The sequence below is a fragment of the Coccidioides posadasii genome, chromosome 1, assembly GCF_018416015.2.
Source record: "Coccidioides posadasii str. Silveira chromosome 1, complete sequence".
In the NCBI taxonomy this organism is placed as follows: Eukaryota; Fungi; Ascomycota; class Eurotiomycetes; order Onygenales; family Onygenaceae; genus Coccidioides; species Coccidioides posadasii.
The window spans coordinates 2,292,074-2,306,143 of NC_089407.1; the positions used below are offsets into that span (position 1 = coordinate 2,292,074).

Genomic DNA, 14,070 nt, shown 5'->3' on the forward strand with positions numbered 1-14,070 from the left:
GAATAGATAAAATCAAGCCGACTCTCGGTCTGCAGCTTGCGTTCAGTTTGTCTTTCCTGGCGGAGAGAGGAGAAAAGAAGAGAAACATAGGAGAGAAAAAAAAAAAAGAGAGAGAGAGAGAGAGGCAGAGAAGAAGTGAGAAGATGTTGACGATGGAGCTTGGTTTTAGCCAAAGTGCGGAGAATGCGGGGTAACTACTACGGACTACTGTAGTTAGACAGCCAGCACGGAGGATCATCGCCCGCCCAGCTCACCGGCAACTGTTTGCAATGCGGATTATTATATTCTAGCACATATTCTATGTTTGCCAGCCATGTGCAAGCCAAAGGAGCGTGTCAAATAATAGTACAAATCTCCTGAAGTTTGATTTGCGGATCCCACAACACATTCTCTCACTTTTAGCCAGTTAGTTGGCTGCCCCCCCCCCCCCTGGAACCCCAATTGGAGGAGACAGCAGACAAAAGAAGCAAATACCATGCAAAATGAATTCCAACACAAGGGATCTATACAATGAGCAAAGGGAAAAATTTTCAAAGGAAACAAAAGCAAACGGCACCTGAAACTTCCCCAATCAAGAAGCATCTCGCCTACTTCTTCTAGATGGCCATCACTGCCTTAGCTTCTTCATCGACTGCTGACCATCTTCTGGACATTCTTCTCTCTTCCGCTTCTCGCCAGAAGTGCCACCGCCATCATTCCCAATCATAGGTGCATCAGAAGGCTGCATCGTCTCGCTATAATACCCTGTCGACGTGCCTTGTTGACCCTGTGCCTGCCCAGCCATTCCAATATCCGCTCCTCCCAGCTGTGGTTCGTGGTGCCCGACGAAGTCCTGCAACATATGTCCCAGAACGTTTGAACCCGTGTTCACGACAGACATCCCCGCAGTTGGCGCGGTTTCTATGGCGGACACAGTCGCGGGTGCTGTCGCCCCTGGAACGGGATTGGGTAGTTCGACGCTTGCGCCGTCGAAATCAAACGCCCATGCTTCAGGATCATCGATCTCCCCGGCACCTGCTGGTGGGTGATTTACTAGAGGCGAAGTGGACAAGCCGGTGGGCCCAATCTGCAGTTGCTGCTGAGATTGGGCCGGTTCAAAAGGGGACTGCAAAGGCGGGTTAACCTCCGGGTTCAGTTGTGTTGTCGCTCGCGGATCCGGAGCCCTTAACGCACCGAGGTTGTCAAAAAAAGCGCACGATACATGCTGGTTACTGTTATCCTGTCCTTGCAGGAATTCCTCGAGATTTGACGCCCAGGAGTCCTCTGAAATTCGGCTCCTGCTCGGCAGAGTATTTTGACGGCCGTCCATCGTCATATCAAAGCCTACATCTGATGCTGCTCCTACCATCCCTTGTGGCACTCCCTCCGTGGTCGTTGCTGCAGAGGGGCCTACGGTTCTAGGATTTTGTAACATAGGATCAGGGCGGATTTCCATCCCACCTAATGGCACCAATGGCGGACCGGTGGATGGAGGTAGCTCTGGGATGCTGACTTCAGGCCCGAACCCCATGCTAAAATCGATTTCTGGGAGGCTGGGGCAGCAAGGGACGGGCGGTTCCCCACCACTACTCATGATTCCTGGAGTGAGATTTGGCTGTTGTGGATTTTGCATGAGGGTCACATTTTCTTGACTTATATATTTGCCACGTTGTGCTGGCACCAAACATGAAGTATTAGATGGGAAACCAGGGGCGCCGGTCCTACTGCCTGGCTGTACTTGTGGCGTCATTCGGGCAACCCGCTGGCCATGTCCGGACACTTGGGGTTGAGGCAAGGTTTGTCGGGCGGCCGAGGCGATACGCTGAGGGTAGGCCGCTGGATGATGGAACGACAGAGCTCGCTCACCCGATGCTCCAGTTGAGAGAGGAGACTGCAACTGTTGCAGACGAGGGCGATTTGATGGAGATTGATCATAAAACCCACTTCTCGATACTCTTCCCCCCGTCACTCTTCTCTCCTGCCCTGTTCCTTGCGTGTTATGACTCTGTACTCCCTTTAGCGCATGCTCATGCGGTTTCCATCCCCGGTGATGCTGTAAAATAAGTCGGCCCCGACTCGCAGTATCTCCCATGCCCTGCACGGCACCACGAGCAGCATGCAAAACTTCCGGCTCTGGGTTCACCACTTTCTCATAGAATATTACCGGCGGAGTGCCACCAACCCACCAGGTATGCGGTACGCGTTGAGACCCACTTGCGCGTAATCCTCCGATAATTGCACCGGAAAGCTGGGTCCCGTCATACACCCGAATGTTCCCAGTCTCTGCTTCACCGCGCTCGTGATCATTCCAGTACACACGGAAATGGTATTCGCGGCCGACAAGAACGCAATATATTCCTCCAAGCCAACGATACGTTGCTTGCTGCTGCGAACCATTACCATCTATATAATTAAAGGTCATGTTCCGTAAACTATGGGACTGCAGTAGCGTTCGTTGATCGGGTCGCACAGCTAGCCGCCAGGGAAGCTCATTGAATCGTCTCTCGATGCGGTTAGCTCCCATGGTTCCACACTGGGGACACTGGAAGCGCTGCTGGCACTGAAAAGTTCGTGTAAGCAAGTCAGCAAGCTCAACACCAGTCGCGTCATTCTCATGAAAGTCAGGGGCCAAGAGGGTCACAGTCTGAACCACACTGCTCGTCGTTGCTTGTTGACAGGGGCACGGATAAAGTTGCTCTGTGTATCGAGTGTGAAATTGTTTGAAGGACTCTGTACAGGCACCCCACACATTTGCAGGTATTATGGAAAGGCCCTTGTCGCTAAACCAATTGAGAAGGATCCCTCTGAACTCTTCGCGTCGAATAACGCTGTCGGTATCAGAAAGGACGTCCCAGTTAACGTTCAAAGCATTGAGGAACGCATTTTCTAGGCCAGAGAGATGACTAGTCCAATTTATATCGCTTTCACGGTCTGCAACGGTCGATCCAGCATCAAGAAGCCTTCCAACAACAATTGCGCAGTCTACTGCAGTTGTATCTTGGCTTGAAACGGGTCCTCGACCACGGTAAGGATACCAACATCCGTTGGGGTCAAACCTCAATCCGGCCATATCCCCTACAACAACTGCACGAGCATGTGAGACGGTGGAATAGGACCTAGAGGTACTCAAAGTGAGATGAGCTCCGGTACTTGCAACGAGACTTTGCGCTGGGCGCGTAACGGGAAGTGAGTCAGGATGCCGCTGGAGCTGCCTATACGCAAAGCCCATAATTGCCCGTTCTATAACTTCGATCACTTCATGTGCCATTGGTGTTGATAAAACCGATACTGGTTCTCTCATCGACCGCCATGACGCAGCCGACATTGTCTGATTTCGGCTTGGACTCGATTGCGCTATGCTCGGTACTGGTTGATGAGGTTGGTTAGCGCTTTGACTTGGGGTCATAAAGGTATGAGCTAAGGGTTGCGGCGTTGTATATGTTTGGGGATAGAACTGTCTGAGGTTAGCCGGTTCAAGCCCCTGATTTTGGTCAGAAATAGGGGCTGGAATAAACTCCATTTGTCGCGATGGCGGTATATTGGAGCCCCCGTGGGCAAGAACAGGATAATTGGGTGCCCGCATTGGTACGAATTGGTTGGGCATGTGTACCAGGGGTCCCGATGGTATACTGGGCAGCATTCCCATTTGAGGCTGATGTTGTGTGGGCAGTGGCGGAAGGTATATTGAGGCTCCTGGGAGCCCATTTGGATAATTTCGGCTGATTTGCAACGCATTATAGCTTCTGCGCAAAAGCCGGGGCCCGGCGTCGCAATTTCGAGATATAAAGTCATGCCAACTTGGACGAAGGTTTGGTGCTTGGTTGAATATAATTCTTTTTAGGACCTGCAGTAATCTCTCTTTCGTCCGACGTTCACCTATAACAACGTGGAAGCCCCATGTATGGTGCTTAACCAATTTCTTAAAGGTATCGAGATCGAGCGCCCTATTTCTCAGGTGAGTCTTGTCCGGGATATCATAAAGCTCCCACTCCTCCGGGGGGCATTGTAAGCGGTTGTAATCGAAATCCGGATAATTCTCGTTAACCTCAGAGGGCGGATCATCCGACGACATATTCCAAACCCTGCCTCCCTCCAAAAGTTGCCCGGACTCCAGATCGGAAGAAAATGGGGCGTTAGCACGGCGCCGAAATCACAATGCAAAATACTAATGCAAACTTCGATAATTTTGCATTCAAAGGTGCGAAAATGTTCCTCTGAGTAAGCGCAGTCCGGAGGGGCGAGGAGGATCGTGAAATACTTCAAGAAATACTTATTTCAAGGGTATTGTTTTGTGAGATGCTTCAACAATGGACGATAGACGACAATGTCAGGATATAAAGACTAAAATACTATGCAAAGATGTCAAGGTAGCACAGAAACAAAGGCAAGTGTCTAGAAGAAGACACTGAGTGAGGCCCGTTGCATCAATATTGAAATTTATGGGCATTGTTCGAAGCCATTTCCAAACAGTTCGGCAGAAAAGGGCCGTCAGCTTTTGTTGGGCCAAAGCCCACACAAGCGCGGAAGAAAGATATGTCCCATGGCGAACAGAGCCATTGATATTCCTATCAATCTTCAACTTGCCAATGCTTGACTCTCCGGCGAGGCCCTTTGATAGGCAATGGTGCCTGAACTGTATCATGGCAATGCACAGTCAAGTCAACTGTTAGAGAAGTTACATGTGAGCGTGGCAGCATATCTCCCTCAGCTAGGGATGGACAGATGAGAATGACAAGAGGATGGTTGTTAAGGGGTTTATAAGTCTGGTGGAAGGTTTTAACTCCCTGCCCAACTCCAAGGCGTCGCTAACTAACTAGCTTAAGATTCGAGCCTAACCACAAAGGGTCTAGGCTGGTGATTCGGCTGTTCTCACCAAAACGCAGAAACAATCGCGGCGGAAAAGATGTCATGGGACCCAGACGTGCTGAATTCAATCCTCGTGATATCTCGCTAGATATTATATGCTTTAAAATGTCACTAGCAGATATACTAAACAGTGGCAATGGAAATCATTTTGCTACCTAACAAATAGCATGAGTTTTGCCTGTCTTCCCCTGAAGCGAGTGGTCTTCATCCTGGTACTGAGGATGATTATGCGTCGCACTGCCAGAATTAGTGACATGACGGCGAATGTGTCTGAAAAAATATTTGCAGCAGTTAGTTTCTGGCGAATGGATGTTGCGCAAAATCTTATAGGAGCCGGAGGAGCCAGCGAGACATACTGTTGGAACCTTTCCAACGTTCTTTTATCCATATCGCCTAATTGCTGCAGCGCAAGTTTGATATCATTCACTAGGTTATCGCAACGGCTCTTACTGAAGTCTTCGCGGACAACAATTCTCATGAGCTTCAGCTTCTCACTGTGTGGTGCCATGGTGTATGCCGGGACAACCCAGCCGCGTTCACGCAGTTGATGGGCAAGGGCGAACTCGTCGTACATGACATTTTCGTCATCCGGATTGAGTCGGAACGCGACAAGCGGCAAGCCATGGCCTTTGCCGTCACTCATGATGATGAAGCCTAGCTGTCTCAATGCGCTTGCTAGGTAATCGGCTGTGCGCGTAAGGTTGACCATGATAGAGCGGTAACCGCGTTTTCCGAGGCGGATCATTTGATAATACTGGCCGATAACCTGTGATGCTCCTTTGGAGAAATTAAGAGTGAAGCTTGCCTGGTTAGCTCCGAGGTAATTAATGTTAAACACCAATTCTTTGGGCAGGTATTCTGGCGATCGCCAGACAACCCAACCTACGCCGGGATACACCTAGAACGTCGACATGTCAACACTCGTCTCACTCTCGAATCGCATGAGCCCTAGAGACGAACCAGTCCATATTTATGCCCAGAAACGTTGATGGAAACGACCTTTTCCAGCCTGAAATCCCATTCGAGGTTGGGGTTAACGAAAGGTGCTACGAACCCTCCGCTGGCAGCATCGACATGGATCGGACAGTCGATACCCTTCTCGATCATGATATCATTGAGAGCTTTGATGTCCTCGTACTGACCGGTATATGTGGTGCCAAGGATAGCGCAGATACCAATGGTGTTCTCGTCCACCATGCTAATAGCCTCCTCTGGATCAATAACGTATCTCTCACTGGTGCAGTACACGAATTTCTCCTCGACATCAAAGTACCTAGCTGCCTTTTCCCAGCAAACTTGAACGGCACTGCTCATGATGATGTTGGGACGCGAGTAATCCTTGCCTTCTGCCTTGCGTTTATTTTGCCATCGCTTTTTCATAGCCAGGGTGCCGAGCATAATGGCCTCAGAAGAGCCGACGCATGAGGTTCCCATTGCATGGTCAGATTCATCTGATGCCGGAGCATTGAAAAGACGGGCAATCATATTGACGCAGCGGTTCTGTATCTCTGCAGACTGTGGATATTCCTCATAGTCGATAAAGTTTTTGCTGAAAGACTCTGCCATAAGTCTTTCCGCCTCTTCCTCCTACATTTTTGTTATTTCTCGCCACATGTCAGTTGCAATTCATGATGTTGATGATCTTTTTTTTTGTCCCCCTCCGGGGAGAAGATGCTATCAGTTGCTTACCATGTAAGTCGTAACAAAGCTGGCCAAGCTACAGTCCGGCTTATGTGTTAGCTTAATGTGTTTCTATGCCCCCGAGGAAGCCATAATAACTTCTTTCCTCGACTGGGGACAGGAGGAAAGAAGACAAATCTCACTTCAACATCGGATTCCCATCCAGACTCAATTCATCCTTGATCATCCGATAGGCAACTTCACGGGGCATTTCCTTCTCGGGCATCTCATGGGTGGGCAGGTCCTCGGCGGCAAAGCGCGAGCCGTAGACGCTAGAAAAGAAGTCATGTTCCTGGGGCTCCTCGAGCGGGATCGTATCTACCCGCTTCACCATGCGTACTGGGAGCACCTCGGAGTCTTTGCGGACAGCTGCGAGATGGACCATTGTTGCGTGGGTGTCTTGGCACTATTCCAATTCAAGAGAACGATAACTATGATGAATATGGCCTTTATGCAGCTATGGAATGTTATCCTTCTTATGGCGATATAAGAACATGGAAAAAAAAAAAAAAAAGAAAAAAAAGAAAAGGGACAGAAAGTGTAGCAAGAGAGGGGCAAGGTATGTTCCCTTTTATGCCGGTGATGAGGGGCTAACAGGCGAGTGAGCAGCAATTGGAGGAGGATGTGTTTCTTGTGCGAGTGTTGGACACGAATGGGAATGTGGAGAGCTGGAGCGTTCCATTGACCAGCCTGGATGGTTGCTTAACCTGTTTAGCCTGTCACTACTCACCGTCAAGCAATAACAAGCATTGACGGATTGCAGGGATCAACGAGTTCACAGCTGAATGGTTAGTAAGTCGGGCGGGGAACTGGGACACTTGCGAGTTGGAGGCAGCCCCTCACAATGCTTCACACACCAATCAATAGGCAAATGCGACAACCCTAAGATTGAAATTCACAATCCCCTGCAAAGCTAGACGGATGATATCCATTTTGCCACCTCAGTAAGTTGACCCTGGGACTTGGGGCAGTTATACGTATATCCACAGCTGGATTTCTTGCAACAATATACAGGGGGTGGCCTTGTAAGCCTTCAAGCGACTGGGCTGCGGGACACCACCCATGGTTTCCAGGCCGCAGGCAAGTAGCGAGATACGATCCGAGGAGATACCAAATACCCGCTGGACACCCAGGCCCCATCACGTCCAATAATTTACTTCGATTGCTGTAATTTGTAGCATAGCGAAACTCTGTACTGTAAGGGCATCGTGGTTCGTTTCGTCTATATACAAAAGCGCCCTCGACTTCCCGAGTGAATACGTAGTACACTATCGACGAGTCGCCACCCAGAACTGCGCCCAATATGCATTTTTCGATAGTGTATCTTTGTTGAACCCATACGGTGCCTCCATTTGACGAACTTTTCTACCTGGCAGGCTAATATCCCCACATTGCGGATCCGTGTCTTGAAGGTCAAATCCAACTGCCTCAGAGATGTCGATTATTTCATCCAAAGATAGCTGAATAAGTGGAGAGGAGCCGTAAAGCAGAGGCCCGAGGTTTATCCATACCCCACCTTGACGTATAGTGTAAGTTATATTGTCCAGTCCGACATCTGGGATATCAAATGAAGCGGTGCAAGCTCACCTGGCTTGAGTAGCTGGTGGATGGTTTCAATATACGTAACAATGTTGCGCGCCGTATCGATGAAGAACAGAGTTACTACGGCATCAAAGCGGCCTTGATCGCTAGGTTTCTTGAAAGCCGTCGTAAAATCTCCTTCAACGAGGACGACGGAATGAGGGTCGGCAGGCACAACAGGAAATGTAATGGGCCGGTGAAGCTCTGCCGTTGTTGGCTGGTGTGACCACCAGTCGATGTAAGGGTAGATAGTAGACGAGTTAGCCAAAGAACCTCCTGGAGACGTAATGTAGCGGTACGCAACATTCATGTACATCGACCATTCGTTAGCAGTAACTTCAAAGCCTATCAAAAAAGCAGTCAGTAGACCACAGAAATAGATCCATCATAGATTGAAGGTGTACAGGACAAACTTGCCTTGCAAATCAGCAATGTCATGCGCCAAACGCCCAAGTCCGGAGCCTGGCAAAAGGACTCGAACAGGATTGGCGCGGTCCCGCGTGGGGTAGAGCTTCTCAAGGGTGTTTAGGATGTGAGGGAAGGTACTGATCCGTTCATGCTCGCCCTCTGGCGCCCAATCACGGATATAATGCTTCAAGGCCTGCGAGACGCTCACACGCTCGGCAGACTGCCCACTCGACTCCACGTCATGGACGAACTTTTGAAGCTCGGAAAATTCAACACCATAGAACTCGAGAGCGTGGTCGACAATTTTCTGGGCTATTACATCATTCTTTTTTATGAGTCGTTCCGTCTGTCGAATCTTTTCGTCGTACTTAACGGTGAGTTCAATCAGCTAATCAACGCTCTGTCAGCGGAGCCCTTCCAGCGACCATTAAGCAAAGTGATGCTCTGCACTGTTATAGAAAACTTTGAAAACCACAAAATCGGGTCAGCGTTGGCTAAGTGTGCAGCATATCATACCCGTTTCTGATTGTCGGGTAGACTCTTGTATCTAGTACTGATAGTATTCAAGTCATTCATGGCAATTGTTGCATATCGATAAAATCCATGAAGGGCGGCCAGCAGCCGACGTCGAGGGTGATATTGGCTTAGCTCGCCATTCGGCCGACGTAATCGCTGGAGGAGAAATTGCTTCTCTTCCTGATGTCGATCGACAGTGCCGGCAGGAGCAGAAGAGACCACGGTCTAAGAAAAAAATCAAAATAAAAATATGCATCGGTATGTTAGAGATCTGTCAAAACGTCTCTGGATAAAAATGTGCACCATCCCGGGGCAAAAGGGCGTTTCTCTGGCCCTATGGACCTCAGCATAAACTTGGATATCTGGAAAAGTACGTTCTGGCGTATATTTGGCTTCTTACATACCTCGACGACAATTTTTGAAATCTCAATTTCTTCACCCGCCAAAAACCCGAAGATACTTTTCCTGTCGGGGAGTATCAGCGCCAGCAAAAGAGTTGCAGTGATAGCTCCGATGTGAAACCAGTATCGTGTGGAAATCATCGTGAAGGTCAACAGGTATCTCAATGCAGCTGCTTAGGGATATATAGTATCCATAGGGAAATGAACCAAAATGACATCCAAGCACGTCCTTTTAAGGTCCTCCTCCTGGCCGCTAACATCGGACCAAAAAAGTGGTTCAGCCTTGAGACTAGGGGGACCTTGGTAGCAGCCATGAAGGTGCAAGCACCGAGATCTGGCGATGCGTTGATATAGAGCATTCCCGGCTAGCGTGCCCGAGCTCCGAATAGAACTGTGGGATGCAACGACGGATGACAGCTGACTGCGATCTATCCGGTTGACCGGTTAACTTCAATAACTATTGAAGCAGGAAGCCTTTCAAATCATGACATCCGGATACATTCATGGTTCCCCGGGGTCGGGGACGGTCGCGATGGAAGTCGACCTCACATTTGAGAACAAAACGCGGGATGACATTCTAGCCAGTTGGATGGATTTTCAATCGCTTTCGGATCCGAGGCTGGCTCCAAGCTATTTCGTATTGCTCGCCTTCTTCTCAGCTATTTAACTCGGGGCCAAGAGTTATCGTTAACTTATTATTGGGGCGTTGTAGGAATCTTCTCCCGCCTGGGACAAAACCGTTGCCGCTATTTAGCTAGCCAGCGTGTAACTCGCTCTTGTAATTACCGTTGATCTGCCCAATGACCCATTAAATCTTTAAGGGTGCTGGGTTGCCGCGCCGTAACATCGCAGTAATTAATTACACTTACTCACGGCACCTAAAACAGCAGTTCTTCCTTTTCTCGCGCTGCTGGCAGCTCCTGGGTTTCAGCACCACGACACGACGCAGGTCAATTTGAGTCAATCAAAAAATGCAGCTGTTTTTGTTATGGTTATATACACTTTTTGAATTGGCAGCAGAAAGGTAAAAGCAAGAAAGTCAAAAACGCAGACTTTGGTCAAATCAAAGAGGAGAGGTATTGTGCACTTTCAAGTACAAATTAATGATTCGAAATGTCCATCCACAGGGGGTAAAGAAGGGAGATGCGAAAATTCAACGGAAATGCTATCATGAAGCCAACACTGCCGGTTGATTCGCCGTCGTATTGTCGGCAGCTGTTGTCGTCGTCCCCGTTTGCTGTCCTCCGACTTGTCCTCCTCCCTCCACGTTCCCGCCGCTACCTCCGCCGGCAGCACCTGTGTCCCCAACGCCCGATTGCTTTGTCGAGGCTCTCCGCAAAATTTTATTGAAGAATCCACGATCTTCTTCCATCTTCGAATCTCGCCGCTCTGGACGACCTGGCTCAGCTGTGCGAGATTCCTTCTGTTCTCCCAGCTGTTGCTTGACCGCTTCTCTCTGGCGTCTCTTCTCCTCCTTCTGCCGGTCCTTTTCTTCTCTTTGGCGCTTCTTCTCAAGGGCTTTGGCATCCTTCTCGGCTCGTCTACGGGCCCAACGGCTTTGTTTATGTGCTTCCTCTCCTTCGTGTGGTGGTGGCACAGCTTCGACTGGTTCTTCAACTCCAGGCGCCATTCCTGCCACACGCTCTTGAACGGGGGCCTGTGGCCGTTCCTCAACTGGTTGCCCCGGTGTCTCAGCACGGAACTGTTCCGGGATCTCTTCTCGATCGGATTCCTTCCGCGGTGGTTGCCCTACTCCAGCCACCAAACCCGCCTCTTTGTCTCCTTCGCGGAAGCGTTTTGATTCTTCGGTGCGCTCTGCCTCTCGGGCAGGTTCTCTTGTTCCGGGCACAGCACCAGGACGTTCCTCCCCACGAAACTGCTCGGGTAGCTGGCCAGGTTTCTCTTCACCGGAGGCTTCTGGGATACGTCCGCTTATCCTTCGTTTCTGGCGCTGGGCCAATTCGGCCTCGGCCTCGGCCTGTAAAACCGCGCATTCACATGCAAGTATCACTCTAGGTTCCTCTTTCTCCTTCGCCTCTTTCTGCTCCGTCGTCAGTGCTTCCGGCCGTGATTTATGTGCTTCCAGGACGGCCCGCTCTGCCTCAGCCTGTTGAGCTGCAAGCAAGTACACTGGTATCATGCTCGCTGGCTGCGGCTGCTGGCGTCCTACTCCTTCTGCTCCTCTTGCGCTTCCTACCCCTACTCCTCCTTCTCCGCCTTCTCTTCCTCCTACCTGGACAGGCGCAGCAGCTTGTTCTTCCGTAGACACGTACGGAATTTCTGTGGCGTTTCCGATTACCAATGTCTCACTGCGCCGCGGCGAAGGAGCTCGCGCCAGGGCAGGACGCTCTGCTTCTGCGGTGGTGATAACAGCTGGAGTTGACATGCTGGCTGGAAGGTCCCATTCTTCCTCCTCGTCCACCCCTGGGTTGGCGGGTAGAGCAGACGACAAACCGCCACTTTCGATGATTTCATCATCTTCCCACGCAGCCCTATCATACTTCTCATCGACACCACCCGTGGTTCCCACCTTCTCGTGTTCACCACAGCGCTCTTCTTGAACCGCTTCTGCTGCGGGAGGCGGCTGTTGCCCCGTCGCCCTCTTTGACACCTTCTCCTTTGTACAGTATGCGGATGCTGCAGCGGCCACCGCAGCACCTTGTTCATCGTGGACTCCAAGCGACCGACCTCGAGACGAGCGCAAAGACGGAAACGCTCTCTGCTGGTTGTTCGGCCCCGAGGCTTGTGCTGGGCCAGATACTGAAACGGACCTCGGCCTCGCTGGCTCAGCCTCCGTGGTTGGCTGTGTCTCTAAATAATCGGTTACTACATATCCTCAAAAGGGGTGTCTTCGCGGATATAAAGGCCAATCGTACCCTCAGCGGAAGTTGTCCCATTGACTTGAGTTGTTCCTACGGCCATTGTTTCGGGGTGAGCCTCGTCGGAAACTTGACGTTCAGGACCGGCCAACCCTCCGGCAGACTGCTCTTCGGTCAATGTCGGCCTCCGTTCGCGAGCACTTGCATCATGGGTCTCAGCAGCAGTTCTTCCAGATCGACTCGTTGAAAAATGTGACCCGGGTCCCGTCATCAGACCTTTTGGCCTGTGCTTAGATGTTCGATCATGGCCGCCCCCTTGGTCCTTCTTGTGGCTAGACAGATTCGCGTCTCAGCGACTCGATGGCTATGGGGGAAATAATCAGCATTTCACTTACCCCAGCGATTTAAGCCTGCGCATATTTTTGATGAAAGTCAAGCTTTTGTTTGCTCAGCGAGCAGCGCCAATGGGTATCTTGCGAACCCCCCACTCTCTCGCGACTCTGGGGAAGAAAAGAATCGAGCGTCTTACGTTGGCTATTATGGCGTATGCGGGGAATTATAAGAGGGAGCGTGGCCCAGCTTGGTTGGCCCGATGTTTCTCTTAAGATGGCGATTCTATCTCTATCGGGCAAAACTATGGAACGGTGAAGTCATGCATTTCCATGTTTTTTGGGGGGGCTACATGGACCATTGAGTGTTGATAGGGAGCACATGGCTGGGAGCCAAAGTCAATCGGAGGATATTTCCATGGGAACAAGCTCACCTTTTTCGTGAGTGAGTTCAAGAGCTGTCATGTCAGCCGGGAACCCGTTGACCAGCCTTACGCTCGAGCAGCGCTGGCGGATTATGTAATATCCTGCTTATTAATCGTCGTGGGTTTTGTGGAAGTTGGTTTGTAAAAGCTTCCATTGAAGGAGGATGGCGGGGATTGACTGACTTCTGGCATTGGAACTACGGCTTCTGACGCTCAAAAGCTATCCATTGCGACCACGACGGCAATTGCTTGAGGGCTGTCGATACGGAATCGCGAACAGAAAAGCCCACCATGGGTTGCAGATCTGATGGATTCTTGCATACGGAGTAGAGCAAGGAGAGAAAGAAAGGGACAGACAGAAAGACAGAAATGCTCTATATTTGCTAAGGTCGAGATCTGAAGGGAAACCATCCAAAATCATTGTGTGCGGAGGTAAGCGCCAATCCAAAATTCCAACTTATCCCCGACGTCGCTCTTGGCGCGGGTCGAGACAGGGCCAGGGGGAAAACACGATGTCAAGACCAGCCCCAGAAAAACACACTCTGTGCCTTATCACCTCCAGTTGCCTATCCGTAAACATTGACCAGCCATGTCTGGTCCGTTATGGCATTGAGACGGATAACGAGGATGGGTTTCGGCTACTTTGCTTTTACCAAGCCGGAAGGTCGAGCGATGATAAAGGCACCTGGTGCCCAAGGGTGAAGTTACCGGTCCCCCCCCTGGATGTCGTGAGCGTCACCTCCTTGCATAATGCTGGAGAATCATTTGGCAGCAGGATGTTTCTTTTCGGTTGGTTCAGGGGCACCGGACTTCTGTGCAGCCTTGATGGCACTGGCATGCAGTTGTTCTAGTTCGGCTGCGAGAGGATCATCGTGGTTTTCGAAAGTCGTGGACTCGGCATGTCCTGATCTTGTTAGCTTCTGACTGTGAGAATGACGGTGTTTTCACACGGAGCACCCGTTGGCTTACCATCGAATATTGCCCCAAACCCGACTACGTCGGCAGCGAAGCCGTTCTGCGTGCCTTGGCCTTCCGTGTCACCGTCTGGAGTAGGAGACATGCTTCT

At 50.5% G+C, this 14,070-nt stretch overlaps 5 protein-coding genes across 6 annotated transcripts; all 5 read right to left on the minus strand.

The window, feature by feature from the left end:
• Positions 1-550: 550 nt before the first annotated feature.
• Positions 551-4,051, minus strand: D8B26_000636 (uncharacterized protein; the record flags this gene model as incomplete). The annotated part of the gene is made up of 1 exon (XM_003071008.2): positions 551-4,051. One exon carries the CDS (start codon positions 4,049-4,051, stop codon positions 608-610), a length of 3,444 nt encoding a protein of 1,147 aa, XP_003071054.2. The 3' UTR covers positions 551-607.
• Positions 4,052-4,728: 677 nt separating this feature from the next.
• Positions 4,729-6,972, minus strand: D8B26_000637 (uncharacterized protein). The gene is made up of 5 exons (XM_003071009.2): positions 6,669-6,972; positions 6,535-6,562; positions 5,806-6,432; positions 5,202-5,743; positions 4,729-5,115 (listed from the first exon to the last, which is right to left on the minus strand). Exons 1-5 carry the CDS (start codon positions 6,908-6,910, stop codon positions 5,001-5,003), a joined length of 1,554 nt encoding a protein of 517 aa, XP_003071055.2. The 5' UTR covers positions 6,911-6,972; the 3' UTR covers positions 4,729-5,000.
• Positions 6,973-7,598: 626 nt separating this feature from the next.
• D8B26_000638 (uncharacterized protein) lies at positions 7,599-9,800 on the minus strand. 2 transcript variants are annotated; one of them, XM_066123295.1, is made up of 5 exons: positions 9,435-9,800; positions 9,031-9,255; positions 8,524-8,902; positions 8,113-8,451; positions 7,599-8,041 (listed from the first exon to the last, which is right to left on the minus strand). In XM_066123295.1, the coding sequence occupies exons 1-5, from the start codon at positions 9,570-9,572 to the stop codon at positions 7,794-7,796; spliced, it is 1,329 nt and encodes a 442-aa protein (XP_065979369.1). In that variant the 5' UTR covers positions 9,573-9,800; the 3' UTR covers positions 7,599-7,793. The 2 variants fall into 2 exon arrangements, with proteins under 2 accessions (XP_065979369.1, XP_065979368.1); XM_066123294.1 differs by having other exon boundaries at positions 9,031-9,364.
• Positions 9,801-10,442: 642 nt separating this feature from the next.
• D8B26_000639 (uncharacterized protein) lies at positions 10,443-12,521 on the minus strand (the record flags this gene model as incomplete). The annotated part of the gene is made up of 2 exons (XM_003071011.2): positions 10,443-12,242; positions 12,308-12,521. The coding sequence occupies 2 exons, from the start codon at positions 12,519-12,521 to the stop codon at positions 10,600-10,602; spliced, it is 1,857 nt and encodes a 618-aa protein (XP_003071057.2). The 3' UTR covers positions 10,443-10,599.
• Positions 12,522-13,765: 1,244 nt separating this feature from the next.
• Positions 13,766-14,064, minus strand: D8B26_000640 (uncharacterized protein; the record flags this gene model as incomplete). Its single annotated transcript, XM_066123296.1, has 2 exons — positions 13,766-13,908; positions 13,974-14,064. 2 exons carry the CDS (start codon positions 14,062-14,064, stop codon positions 13,766-13,768), a joined length of 234 nt encoding a protein of 77 aa, XP_065979370.1.
• Positions 14,065-14,070: the final 6 nt, after the last annotated feature.

Bases quoted from the DNA above. Each gene is read 5' to 3' on its own strand.
- D8B26_000638 (XM_066123295.1), bottom strand. From the start codon at position 9,572: ATGATTTCCACACGATACTGGTTTCACATCGGAGCTATCACTGCAACT. The intron at 9,256-9,434 runs GTATGTAAGAAG...TTTTTTTCTTAG, and splicing joins TTTCAAAAATTGTCGTCGAG to ACCGTGGTCTCTTCTGCTCC. The intron at 8,452-8,523 runs GCAAGTTTGTCC...CTTTTTTGATAG, and splicing joins TGACATTGCTGATTTGCAAG to GCTTTGAAGTTACTGCTAAC.
- D8B26_000637 (XM_003071009.2), bottom strand. From the start codon at position 6,910: ATGGTCCATCTCGCAGCTGTCCGCAAAGACTCCGAGGTGCTCCCAGTA. The intron at 5,744-5,805 runs GTTCGTCTCTAG...TCGACGTTCTAG, and splicing joins CTGGGCATAAATATGGACTG to GTGTATCCCGGCGTAGGTTG. The intron at 5,116-5,201 runs GTATGTCTCGCT...ATATTTTTTCAG, and splicing joins ACGTTGGAAAGGTTCCAACA to ACACATTCGCCGTCATGTCA.